The sequence below is a fragment of the Mustela lutreola genome, chromosome 10 (genome assembly GCF_030435805.1).
Source record: "Mustela lutreola isolate mMusLut2 chromosome 10, mMusLut2.pri, whole genome shotgun sequence".
NCBI lineage: Eukaryota > Metazoa > Chordata > Mammalia > Carnivora > Mustelidae > Mustela > Mustela lutreola.
In genome coordinates this window covers 20,054,317-20,068,050 of record NC_081299.1, presented here as the reverse complement: position 1 = coordinate 20,068,050, position 13,734 = coordinate 20,054,317, and the positions used below count along the sequence as shown (strand labels likewise).

The window sequence follows — 13,734 nt, the reverse complement described above, 5'->3', positions numbered from 1 at the left end:
AAGATTTCAAAACCTGAATTATTTATTCAGGGATCTGGAAAGCCAGCAGGGGGGGGGGGGGGCACTTCCCCGAAGCAGCAGGAGAGGGGGAGCCAGGAAGAACTTGGAAGCAGAAAACCTGGCAGCACAGTCCCCAGGGCAGGCACCTCTCACAACCCCCCATCTTAGGCATTCTGGCAGGGTAGGGCACGGAGAAGGAGCTCCATCTTCCCCAGCCCTGCCTGTCCTTTGTCCCAGGAAAATACACCATTCAGCTGACTTTTCCAGAGGTGACAGATGTGCCCAGAGGGAGAGAAACTGGCTGCTTCTCCTTCCTCTGTCTCTAGCTTTGATCCTCAGTGGATCCCTCCAGGCCTGTGGGATGGTGGTGGAGGACAGGGATCAGGTTAAGGCTTCAGGAAACCAGAGGGGCTCAGATCCCAGGCCCCACTGACTTCTCCCCTGACCGTGGCACTGCTGTAGTTCCCTCAGTCAGTGTGGGGCAGGGGGAAGGAGGTGATGGGCCAGCAGCAGAGTACAAGGAAAGAGGAGAGCGTAGGGGCTGGGGAAGATGATGCATTTCCAGTTGGATGTGGTGAGTTGGGGATAGAGGTGGTCAAATCCTAGTTCCTGCATTTCCTCGCTGTTTTACTTTGGGGGAATTTCTTCAGCACTCTGCACCTGTCTTCTCATCTGTAAGAGAGGGTAATGTTAGTATCTACCTCAGGACTGGTGGGAGGGCCCGGCACATTCTCAGCACTATGTTAGCTACCAGTAGCGTATCTGGCAGAAGGAGGACATCTGGAAGGCATAGGTGTGCAGGTAGTAATTGAGTTTCTAGGGCTAGATGATCTCAGTCAGTGAGCAGAAAAGCCCCAGGGAACGCCGCCACTGAGGGCACAGATTGTAGGTGAATGTGTCCTTGCAAAGGGTCCTGGCCTTCCCTTCGCCCAGAACCCCTTCACTTCATTCAAGCCTCTGCCTTCAAGTCAACCCTGAAACAGGCTTCCTGAACCTCTGTCCTAAATCACCCCACCTGCTCTCCCCTCTTTCCTTGAGTTATTATTTCTCAGAGCTTCGCATTCCTAAATTTGTGTTTATTTATGTATTTTCTTTTTTACCTCACATCAGCCTCACCAGAATATAAGCTCCATGAGGGGAGAGACTTTGTTCTGTTTCGTGCCACCAGCACCCAGCACTATAGCAGGATGCTTGGAGTAAAAAGCAGCGTCTAGAGAAAGTGGAGAGTACTGATATGCCCAGTGTCCAGAATGGGGGGGGGTGCAAAATAGGGAGCATACAGGGGCATCAGTCCCCCAGAACTCAAGTGTCTGCTCTCTTCCCCATCTGAGCTGGGTTCCAGCAACTTCGCCTCTGGTCTCTGGGTTGGGAGAAGGTGGCCGGCAGGTTGGCAGGAAAGAGCTATGTGAGAGATTATCTTCTGCTATTCTGAGTGGCAGTAATAGTTCTTCATTTTATTTTTTATTTTTATTTTTTTTACAAATGTTCATAGTTAATTAATCCTCTCATGAAACGTCTGCACAATCACCACAGATAAAGTCACTGCAGAGTCTTTAGTCCTTTTGGCCTGAGCCAGCAAGGGCCCGTGTGGTGCCTGACATTCTTTATTCTGTTCTCATGTCCTACTTGCTCTTTTCTTGAGGTCTTTTTCTTCTCAAGCTGACCATGTCTTGCAAGGCTGTCTTTGGGTTCATTTTTCTTTCACAATCCAAGGAATTGTAAATCATGCCCAAGTCAGTTGCTGCGCCACTGTCAACATGGGTTCTGACTCCAAATATAAAGATGACATCTGGAATGGTCTTATACTATTTTGGCTAGTTTTCCCCCAAAGTTCTGCCTTAGATACTGTTGCCTTCTCGCTGTGAAGAACATCAACGACCACATTTCCACTGAAGTAGTTGGTTGGCTAAAACTTCCTGATCCAGAGAGCCACAGGGTCGTTCCAAATGGAAGGTGATCCTCAGGCAGTCGGGGGAGGAAAAGAGTACAGTGATATTTCTAGCCATGAGAAACCCCAGACACCCAAGAGACTCAAGTGAAGCTATGGATTTTCCCACAGGCGCTCCCTCCATGCTTCAAAACTGCCCGATGCCAATGGGACAATAGAGGCCATCACTGCCACCTGTGTCTCTCTTCCCCAAAGATCCGCTATCTAGAGAAAGAGCTGTCTCTTCCTCTTTTATCCTCCTCATGTCCTCTGCCCTATCTCCTTGCTTCCTCCCCACTACTGATACCCTGTCCAGTCCTTCCCACCTACCAGGTGCCAGACCAGATCCCAGGGCTTTGAACAACCCCGTATCCCCACTTCATGGGTGAGGCCTAGAGAAGATGAAGGACTTGGCCCCAGTCACACAGTATATGGCAGAGCTGGGACGTAAAGCTGGTTTATCTGCAAATCCAGTGTGCCTTCCATTCCATCCTAAACTCACATGGGAGTCAAGTTTGACCAGGGCGGACAACACCTGTAGTTCCCGAGGTGACCACCAGGTGGCTATGAGCGCTCGATTCCAGGTAAGACTTCTTCCCTTACCATTCTCTCTTCAATTTGGGGAATCCCATGGGCCTATGTCTTCATGGAAGATGGGTGTGTATCTGAGGCACAGATAATATCCACACAAGCCCCTGCTCAAGCCCCAACAATCTGGGCATCGTTTGTGCACGCATTCTTAACACAGACCCATTTGTTCATTCACCCGATATTTACTGACAGTTGCCTGGGCTTTGAGTGGGTGTTATGGACAAAGAGATGATCTGGCCACATCCCTGCATTTTCTTTTCTTTTTTCTTTCTTTTAATTCTTTCTTTTCTTAAGTAAACTCCATGCCACACATGGGGCTCAAACTCACAACCCGGAGATCAAGTCACATGCTGAACCAGCCCAGCGCCCCCACATCCCTGCATTTTCAATGTTCAGTAAAGTTTTACTGAGCATGTGCTACTTTCCGGGCATGGTTCTAGGGACAGAGGATAAGGCAATGAACAAAAATCCTTGATTTCACAGAGCGCCATTCTGATGGGGAAAGATGGACAATCTACAAATAAACACTTAAAATGATTCTAAGTAGGGGGCCCCTTGAGGGTCTCACAGACCAGAAGGACAGAACAAACATACAGTCACAACATGATAGAATCTGTTGATTTAATAAACACCTACTTAGCCCTTAAGTGTAGAGGGAGTTAACTGCAGAAGAAGATAAACATGGCTCCTGCTTTCATAGAAATTACAGCCTAGGATACAAAAGAGTAATTAATTACACATTTGATACGTGGTTTTTTTTTTTAAAGATTTTATTTATTTATTTGACAGACAGAGATCACAGGTAGGCAGAGAGGCAGGGAGGAAGCAGGCTCCCTGCTGAGCAGAGAGCCCAATGTGGGGCTCCATCTCAGGACCCTGAGATCATGACCTGAGCCGAAGGCAGAGGCTTTAACCCACTGAGCCACCCAGGTGCCCTGATACGTGTTTTGAAGGAAAAAGGAAGTATCGTGATTGGGGAAGAGAAATGGGGCAGTTTTAGGGGTCTGGGACACACTCAGGTGAAGGTGCCCAGGAAGCAGATGGACCCACTGGGTCCTGGGTTCACATCCTATCCCCCCTCATTGTAACTATGTGCCCGTGGGCAGGTGATTTTACTTCTTTTTTTTAAAGTTTATTTATTTATTTTCTTATTTTAGTTATCTCTACACCCATGACCCCAAGATCAAGAACCACCTGCTTGGGCGCCTGGGTGGCTCAGTGGGTTAAGCCGCTGCCTTCGGCTCAGGTCATGATCTCAGAGTCCTGGGATCGAGTCCCGCATTGGGCTCTCTGCTCAGCAGAGAGCCTGCTTCCCTCTCTCGCTCTGCCTGCCTCTCCATCTACTTGTGATTTCTCTCTGTCAAATAAATAAATAAAATCTTTAAAAAAAAAAAGAAAAAAAAGAACCACCTGCTCTTCTGACTGAGCCTGCCAGGTGCCGGATTTTACTCCTGAAGCCCACAAACTGGGGATAACAAAGCCATGCCTAGAGGGTAGTCATGGACATTAGATGAGAAGCTGCAAGAAAGCTCTTAATGGAATGTATACTCTACTAAGAGTAAGAGGTCAGTAGTGTGAACTATGTATTATTAGTTACAGGTGGCAGCTGGGGAGGGAACACTGGGCTGGAGATGGAGATAGGGGACCTGATGGCTTTCAGATCAGAGCCAATGGCAGAAGAATGGCCAAATTGGTCCCAGGAGAGGCGGAATAGGTCTCAGGAAGGAATTGGGCCACCAGGAAGAAGAGGGGGAAGGAGGAAAAGGAGAGGCAGCAGAGAAGGGGAAAGAGAGTGGAAGTGAAAGAGAAGGGGGAAAAAGAGGGGATGCCCTCTAAGGAACCCGAGGAGAAGATACAGAGGGGGAAGGAACAAGAAGAGGCCGGTGCCAGGGCAGGAGTTGATGCGGAAGGAAGTCTGTGGACACCTCCAATTGTCCTACTAATAATGAGACCAATAACTTGGTCGGAGGGCGTGGTGGGAAGCTGAGGGACAGAAGAGAGTAGTGCGCAAGGGGTGAAGCGAGGTGGGCGGTCAGAGTCCAAGCGGCCGGGCGAAACCAGTCCCCGGGCGTAGGGCCTATTTGGATTCACTCAACAAGGTCCGGCCTGCGGGAAAGTCACCTCGCTTCGAATCCAGATTTTGCACTGTGACCTGCGCCTACTCACTCACCTTTCCTGAGCCTTAGTTTCCTCACCTGTGAAGTAGGGATCCTAACTACCCCGCGAAGTTTTCGGGAAGCTGCTGGCGAGGACTCCCAGGACCAGGCGTTGCTACTACACCTGGATCCCGCCTCCTTTTGTCCGAGCCCCCGCCCAGATCGCGGAACCAGGCTCGGCCAGGCCGCGCCCACCACTCACGCCCCCACATGACCCCGCCCCCGACGACCGGGCCCCACCCCGACTGTGGGCCCGGCCCCGCCCCAGAATGACCCCGCCCACCTGGCCACGCCCAGGTTGCCTGGGTCTCGCTCCCCACATCCCAGCCGAACCGAGTCCGGGAGGGACGCACCACAGCAGCTCTCCGCCGACCCCGGCCCCGCCCCGCCCATGGCCGCGCCGGGACCCCGCGCCTTACGGGTCGCGCTCTGTGGCGGCTGCTGCTGCCTTCTCCTGTGTGCCCAGCTCGCTGTGGCTGGTAACGCGCGGACCAGGGTCTGGTTGGAGGCCCAGCCCGGGCAGGGGCAGGCGGAACCTGCCTTCGTCCAGCCGCCGGTTCTGGAGCGGTCTGGGCTGGGGGGCGGGGGGGCTGGAGGGGACTTTTCAGAGAGTTCAGGGCTCAAGCGGTGGGTGAAGGGGGTTCTAGCCATGTGTGGAGCATCGTATATAATAGGCTCCAAGTGTTCGGAAGTGAAGGGACCCCAGGTATGTCTGGGGTAGGCAGCTCCACATCTATCAGGGAACCCCAGGTGTATGCAAAGGGAGGGGACTCTGGGTGAATGTGGGAGAGGTTGGGGTGTCTGCAACCGTGTGCTTGTGGAAACTCCAGGTATGTAGTGGGCCTTAGGGGATCCAGGTGAGTGTATGTGTGCAAAAGGGTGAGCACCACAGTAGCAGGGAAGGGCTGATGCAGCTCAGTTTCAAGGAGTTGCTCCCACTCCCAGGTAAAGGAGCTCGAGGCTTTGGGCGGGGAGCTCTGCTCCGCATGAACATCTGGCCAGCTGTCCGAGGGGCCTGCAAACAGCTCAAGCTCTGTGAGCATTGTGTGGAGGGGCACAAAGCACACAATCTCTCTGGCTGCGTGTGGGAGCAGTGCCGGCCTGAGGAGCCAGGTATGGAGGTGGGCCCTCCCCAAATCGAGTGCCCCCAGTTCAGAACCCCAGGGCCTTGGCCCCTCTCCCCAAATCTCTCCCCTATACCTTCTCCCACCAGGACACTGTGTGGCCCAAGCTGAGGTGGCCAAGGAAGGTTGCTCTGTCTATAACCGCTCGGAGTCGTGTCCAGGTAAGGGGACTCCTGCTGACCTAAGCTGAGTTGGAGAGAGGGGGCTGAGGTGTCCCCAGACAGAGCCTTCCCTCCAGGAAGGAACCAGCTGCTCTCGGGGAGCAGACTATGCTCATAAACACCTGGGTCCACTTTCAGTTCTGCCTTTAGCTCATTGAGAAGTTCCTTCCCCTCTCTGGCTTATTTCCCCATTTAAAAATTGGCACAGCCAAAGGATCCAGGACAGATGTGTGGAGGGGTTGGAGAAGCGAGCCCATCTAATTTAAAACAGTGAGGACTTCAGAATCCGAATTTCAGAAGAGAATGGAGGGAGGGCTTTCTGGAGGAGGTGTCATCAAAGATGACCCTTAAAAGAAATGGAGAGAGGGCACATCTGGTGGAAGGAACTGTATGAACTGAGGCTTGAAAGTATGTTAGCTGGACCTGGATCTGGAACAGGGGTCCTGATGTGAATCAGAAGTCCAGTTGTTGGCCTGGATTGGGTTCTTGGTGGGAGTCAGGGAGTCGGAGAGGTGATTTAGTATGGATTCCCTGTCTTTCCAGCTGCCCACCACTACCCCACCTATGAACCAAAGACAGTCACGACAGGTAGGTGCTACCCGGGAGAATGGGAGTGGTGGAAGGACTAGAGGGGCCAGCAAAGACAGCTGGGCTCAGGCGCTGACATGCCCTGTGACCTCAGCCCTGTGACTTCTCCTGTTGAGACTGTTCCCACATCTGTAAAATGGGTTGGGTAATACCTCACAGAATTGCGGCTCGGATTTTACAAGCAGGTGTAGAGAGCCTAGTTCAGTGTCTGATGCATAGAAAGAGATGAGGAAGTGATGGTTCCTGTCCCTCTCCCCAGACCAGTTCTGGGAGCTCAGGCTGACCCTCTCAGGACCTGCCCTTGGTGCTGAAGCATTTGTGGCTGGCTCAGGCCACCAGGGAGGTGTAGTTCAGTGACTACCTCACAAAGCAGGCTCTTGGCAGAGCAGAAGCAAGAACTCTGCCTCTTGGTTCCCACTGCCCCTCAGGGCCCAGAGGTCACCAGGCTTGATAGGGATGACTGCAGAGGCTTTGGTTAATTAAAGCCAGAAACTTGATCTTGGAGGCTGAATTATTGATGACTCAGCTCCTTCTGGCTGAGCCCTAGATCGGTCTTGGGCAGCTCATTTCTTCCCTCTCCTACTTTTCCCCCAGTGTCCTTCTCTGGGGCTCCCTGTGGTGTATCTGGGACCACCCTTTGCCCTTCATATTCTCCGACCCCCTTACACAAGCTATACCCACCGAGAGGTGCAGCCAGCTCCCAGCTGGGCCCCTCTCCACTGCCCCAGAATCACCTTCTGCCACCAGCCCTGCCCTGGCACCTGGCCTAGGGCCTGAAATCGAATCCCTAGTGGGAGTTGATGGCTAACGTGGCACAGGTGGGAGCCACCCAGACAGCCTGGCAACTGGGCGCTAAGATGGGCCTGGGCGGCGGCGGGGGGGTGGGGAGGAGCAGAAATGTTTAATGTTTAGAGGACACTGTGTGACTGGCTCTGTCTTAACTGTGAGGTGACTTTGGGCAGGTCTGGTCCTCAGAACCCAGCTTCTCCCTCTGATGTACATCACCTAGTCTCCATTTATGTACTTGGTAGGGCATGGGCCCCCACTTCTTCCTTCTGTAAGGGCTCTGACATCGGGTGACTCTAGTGTCAGGACTTAGGAGTATTGAAAAGGGACAGTATCATCTGCATTTTGGCTTTGAACCCGGAGAACCAAGGCCAAAAGAAACTGAGCCAAAGGGGTCTGGAGGCCCAGCTTCTGGGTCCATCCTTACCTCACCCGGCCAGAGTGGGATAGGGAGGCTAGGAGGGAGCTCATTGCTTTCAGGACCTTGCCGTCCTGAGCCCAGAGAGGATGTAAAAAGATATCAAGCCACAGAGCAACTGCAGCAGAGCCAGGGCTGGAGCCAAGCCCCCCCCAACCCCCGCCCCCGCCACTAGCCAGGCACTGTCCCTCCCACCGGGCACTTCCCAGCTGGCCACAGGATCTGGGCCAAACTTTTTATTTTTTAAAAATTTAATTTAATTTTTTCAGTGTTCCAAGATTCATTGTTTATGCACCACACCCTGTGCTCCATGCAGTCCGTGCCCTCCTTAATACCCACCACAAGGTTCACCCATCCCCCAGTTTCCCTCCCCTCCAAAACCCTCAGTTTGTTTCTCAGAGTCCACAGTCTCTCATGCTTCATCTCCCCCTCCGATTTCCCCCAATTCACTTCTCCTTTCCTTCTCCTAATGTCCTTCGTGTTATTCCTTATGCTCCGCAATTAAGTGAAATCATATAATTGACTCTCTTGGCTTGACTTAGTTCACTCAGCATCATCTCCTCCAGTCCCGTCCATGTTGATACAAAAGTTGGGTATTCATCCTTTCTGATGGAGGCATAATACTCCATTGTACATATGGAACATATCTTCTTTATCCGTTCATCTGTTGAAGGGCACCTTGGCTCTTTCCACAGTTTGGCGGCTGTGACCATTGCTGCTATGAACATTGAGGTACAGATTGGGCCGAACTTCTGAGCCTGCTGCTTGAGTCTCCCATTGTGAGGACCGGGGCCTCCAGGAGGCCTGCGCTGGTTATCGGGGTGGGGTTGGGATCCTGGTCCACAGTGACCCGCTCTGACCTGCACCCTGCAGGTAGCCCCCCAGTTCCCGAAGCCCACAGCCCTGGCTTTGACGGGGCCAGCTTCATTGGGGGCGTCGTGCTGGTGCTGAGCCTGCAGGCAGCGGCCTTCTTCGTCTTACGCTTCCTCAAGGCCAAGGACAGCACCTACCAGACACTGTGAGTACCTGGCCAGCCAGTGGAGTCCCAGTGCCTTTCCCCCACCCCACTCTTGCCCTTTGGGTCCCTTTTAGTGCCAGTTTGCAGTCTTTTCAACAGGGTGGCCCTAAGGGTAATGTCTTCCTCCTGACGTCACCCATGGGAACCACACCTCTCCCTCCTCAACGCATGGGGTTCCCTCTGTCCCCTGTTGGCTGGGGCCAGGACTCAGCCTGGACCTGCGTCTGAGAACGCAACTGAGCCCACTTATCTTTGTCCCTCATGCTGCCGGCAGGGAGGAGAGCCAGTAGGTGACACCCCAGGCAAGCCTTCATTTTGCAGCCCTGTGGCCACAGGCAGGAGCCTGGGACACGTGTGTGGTTTGGTTTTCCTCTAGGAAGGGGATCTGCCCTGAGGCCCCTGTGTGCCTGTGTGTGCAGTGGGGCGGGTCGCTGTGGCCTCCCTTAACGTGTGTGCTTCCAGCCACTGCCTGCCATCAGGGGGTGGGGGTCTTCGCTCAGCCGAGGCAGCACCACCGCCCTGAGTGCCCTCTCTGTCTGGCCTCCGCAGAATCTGACCCCCTTCAGGCCTGGATTCTACAGGAGAAGGAGGACGAAGAGGGCGCCCTTTGGGCCCTCTTGTAGGCACTGGGGGTGGGAAAAACTTTGGCCACCCATGTCTGGCCCCTGTGGGCTGTCAAGCAGGTTCAGTGCCTCCTGTCCCGGGCCTGGTACCTGCAGCCGAGAACATTCTTCAGCCATCTCCTGTCTTACCCATTTTGTCTGCGGGCCCCCTGCCTGGCACGGGGTCTGTGCCTGCCTCTTCCCATCTGCCTGGCCTAGCACTGCCCTCAAATAAAAGAACTCTTTGCAGCACTGTGCTCCATGTCCTGCGTCTTGGGCTGTGTGTACATCTCTGGGGGGTGGGGTGAGCCATCGTCCTCTCCTTCATGAGAATTCAGCCTTGAACTGAATCAACTCTCTCTCTCTCTTTTTTTTTAAAGATTTTATTTATTTATTTGACAGAGAAAGAGAGCACAAGCGTGAGCAGGGGGAGCAGCAGGCAGAAGGAGAGGGAGAAGCAGGCTCCCCTCCGAACTGGGAACCTGATTCAGGGTTCGATCTCAGGATCTTGGGATCATGACCTGAACCAAAGGCAGACACAACCAACTTAGCCACCCAGGTGCCCCAATCACCTTTTAAAACCTTTCTATTTGTTATATGTATTTAACCCTCCCCGTGCTGTCTGGCCCTTTATAGATAAGTCTATAGAGACTCAGCAAGGTAAGTACACTTGCTCAAGATCACACAGGGGGATGGGGCAGGGCTGGGCTTGGAATCTAGGTTTTTCTGCTCCAGAATAAGCAGAAGGTCAGAATTCCCTTGCAGAGGCATTTCCAGGCTCTCTCAGCGACTAAAGTTAAGTCCCCACCCCAGTGCCTGCCAAGATGGAGATGCCCCTTGCACTCAACAGCGACTTCTGCACTACTGGCCTTCCTCACCCAGGGCTTCCTGGAAATCCCCTGCCCTCCCGTGCCCACCTCCTCCCCCACCCCCATCCAGAAGCCCTCCCTGGCTGATAACATCCCCCATGGCTGGGCACCAGCTGGAAACAGGACACGTGGCTGAGAGGGACAGTGTTATCTGATTTCATCCCATGATTGTCCAAGGAAGTAGAGGGACCAGAGAGGGTCACGGTGGCAGTGGCGAGGTCAGCCTGTGGAGCCCTGCAGCTCTGTGTGAATCGGAGGAAGAGATTTCCCAGCTCTGGCCCTGCTTTCTCATCTGTAAAGCAGGGTCACAGCAGGGTCTGACTCAGTGGCATTCGGGGCAACTCAGAGCAGGTGCACGTGCTCCGTCGGCACCCAGGTCACCGTCACCCTTCCAACTGTGTAGCCTGCATAGCCTTCAGCTTCTGCCTCCCCCAGGTCCAGCCTCTCTGCACTCCAGCTGGATGGGCTCTGAGGGACCCGGGGCGTCAGGGAGAGCCCACAAGCAGTTCCTGCTCCTCCTTGGCCTCCTAGCTCACCCGTGCCGCCACGGCCATGCAGTCCGTCTCCTCACCCCCAACATCAGAGCCCCGATCTCCGGCATCAGCCTCCCCTTTGAGCACCACTCTCTCCATACTTGCATCTCCCTCTTGCTACCCGGCCCGTCTTGCTTTCTGTCTGTTCCAAGCCTCTGCACACACAGCTTCTCCTGCCTGGCCCCCACCCCCTTCCCCTGGCTTCGCCAGCCAGCACCTAAGTGCAGGCGGGGAGAATGCGCCTTCTTTCCAGGGCTGAGGGAGGAAATGCCTCCACCACCTTCTAGTTTTCCACTCAGTTAAGGACCTTTCTTTATCCAGGGGCACCTGGGTGGCTCAGAGTGTTAAGCCTCTGTGTTTGATTCAGGTCATGATCTCAGGGTCCTGGGATCGAGCCCCATCGAGCCCCACATCGGGCTCTCTGCTCAGCGGGGAGCCTGCTTCCCCGCACCCTCTCTCTTCCTACTTGTGATCTCTGTCTGCCAAATAAATAAAGTCTTAAAAAAAAATTCAAGAATAGGCAAAACTAAAAAAAAAATAAAAATAAAAGGACCTTTCTTTATCAGATATTTGTTTTTTCCAAAATAGTAAATGCCTGCAGGAAACAAAAGGTCTATACAGGAATGGATATGAAGAGTGAGAAACACTTCCCCCCCGCCCCACTCCCCAGAAATAACTAAGCTTAACAGTACGTTTCAGACCCTTTTTGTAAATTTACACCATATATACATGTGTTCCGTGTTCTTAAAACACAAAGTGGGATCAGGCTATATGTATTGTTCCACAACTCTGCCCCTTCCATTAGAGCTTGGGTTTGCCCTATAACATGCCCAGGTGGTGGTATTTTATTCGCTTATATTCTGTGTTCAGTTGGGTCTGTTCCGTGTCGATTTTTTTTTTTTTAAGATTTTTTTTTAGAGAGGGGCGCCTGTGTAGCTCAGTGGGTTAAAGTCTCTGCCTTCGGTTCAGGTCATGATCCCACAGTCCTGAGATTGAGCCCCGCATCAGGCTCTCTGCTCGGCAAGGAGCCTGCTTCCTCCTCTCTCTCTGCCTGCCTCTCTGCTTACTTGTGATCTCTCTCTGTCTGTCAAATAAATAAATAAAACCTTTAAAAAAAAAAAAGATTTTTTTTTTTTTTTTTTTTTTTTTTTTTTTTTTTTTTTTTAGAGAGCACACGCAGAGGGAGAGGTGGAGGGAGCAGAGAGAAGCAGACTCTCCACTGAGTGGGGACTCCCACGCAGGGCTCAATACCCAGGACCCCGAGATCATGACCTGAGCTAAAGTCACACACTCAACGTACTGAGGCACCCAGGAGCCCCCATGTTAATTACTATAAAGAGCACATGACAATTTTTTTTAAATTAAGTAACCTCTATGCCCAACATGGGACTCCAGCTCACAAGGCCAAGATCAGGAGTCACATGAGTCACACCAACTGAGCCAGCCAGGTGCCCCATTCAAAAAAAATTATTATAAGTAACACATGCTGGGGCTCCTGGGTGGCTCAGTCAGTTAAGCATCCCACTCTTGCTTTTGGCTCAGGTCATGATCTCAGGGTTGTGAGATCGAGCCCCACGTCTGGCTCTGCGCTCAGCGTGGAGTCTGCTTGAGACTCTCCCTCTCCCTCTGCCCCTCCCACTTGTGATCTCTCTCTCTCTCAAATAAATAAGTACATCTTTTTTTTTTTTTTTTTAAATAACACATGACTAAAAAAAAATAACACATGGTAACTAGGCTTGTCTGCAGATCTTAGCACACCTGCGGGAGAGTTTGCGGGGGAGAGATCCCTGGAATTGGAACTTCACCATCTCAGAGAGTCCCTCTCATGGATTCATCCTGTCTGGCAAACTTGGCCCTACCTTCCCCGACACCCCCTGCTACTGTAGCCCTCCCCTGCCTCACGAGTGCTGGGCCCGGCATAGAGAAGGCCTCTAGCGCAAGCTTGATGAACTAATGACCAAGTGGATGGAGGAGTAAACGAACAAGCCAATGAGGCTTCCCTCCCCTTTGCCATCCCCTGAGGATTCTCTCCAGGTCAGATTACAACCCTCACATCTGGCCTGTGGCGGCTGCCTCCTCACTGGCCTCCCAGCCTCCAGGCCTGCCCCGCACAGTCGCCCACTCAGTGGCCCGCCTATATTAGCGTCTGTTTCCTAGGTGCTGCTGGGGGCTCCCCAGCAGACTTGAGAGTGGGCATGAAGTCACTTTGCCAAGAGTGTGTCTGCCCAGTAGGGAGCTTCAGCCAAATCTCTGTGGCTCTGAGCACATAAGTGCCAGGTAGTGAGCAAGCCATGTCCTGTCTCTGGGCCTCAGTTTCTCCTTGTTTTTTTCATTCATTTAACCAATATTTATTGAGTGCCTGCTTTGTGCCAGGCCTATAACCCAGGGCCAGGAATGACTACATGCCAGACTGTGTACGAACCAGAGGCCACACACAGACCACACCCAGCAGGACTCGTGGAGTGCAGTAGGTACCCAGTAAATGGTAGTCATGGCCGTAACCCTTGACAAAGACTGGGGAGGGGCCCCCAGAGGAGATGACGGTAGGGCTGGATCTCTACAGACAGTTGGGGCTTCGCAGGGAAAAACAGAGAGGAGGGCATCCCACATGGAGGGCACAGAACAAGTGAAGGGGCAAAGGCGGAAAACCCTATGTGACTCCAAAGGTCTGGAGAGATAGCTGCAGAGACCCAGAAGCCAGGACCAGAAGTTAGGACTCCATCCTGGCCTCCGGGGCTGAGGGAGGAAATGCCTCTAGCAGCTGCTGGCTCTAGCCTGGGTGGGGTGTCCCTGGGGAGGGACAATGGGCAGGAGTCTTGCTTCATGTTCTCCCACCAGCCTGGCCCCTTTATAAACTGACACCAGCAAGATGGGGCTACTGTGGACCCCATTCTCCCTTTATATTCTCCTTGCTTGGGAAGCCAGCCTACCTAAGGACCCAGGGCCACCCCAGCTGCCCAG

At 53.0% G+C, this 13,734-nt stretch overlaps 1 protein-coding gene across 4 annotated transcripts; it reads left to right on the top strand.

The window, feature by feature from the left end:
- The first annotated feature begins 4,995 nt into the window (after window positions 1-4,995).
- CD164L2 (CD164 molecule like 2) lies at window positions 4,996-9,628 on the top strand. 4 transcript variants are annotated; one of them, XM_059137830.1, is made up of 6 exons: window positions 4,996-5,153; window positions 5,620-5,787; window positions 5,888-5,959; window positions 6,503-6,551; window positions 8,629-8,769; window positions 9,319-9,628. In XM_059137830.1, exons 1-6 carry the CDS (start codon window positions 5,066-5,068, stop codon window positions 9,323-9,325), a joined length of 525 nt encoding a protein of 174 aa, XP_058993813.1. In that variant the 5' UTR covers window positions 4,996-5,065; the 3' UTR covers window positions 9,326-9,628. The 4 variants fall into 4 exon arrangements, with proteins under 4 accessions (XP_058993813.1, XP_058993811.1, XP_058993812.1 ...); XM_059137828.1 differs by having other exon boundaries at window positions 9,146-9,628; XM_059137829.1 differs by lacking the exon at window positions 9,319-9,628 and adding an exon at window positions 9,044-9,146.
- The last annotated feature ends 4,106 nt before the right edge of the window (window positions 9,629-13,734 follow it).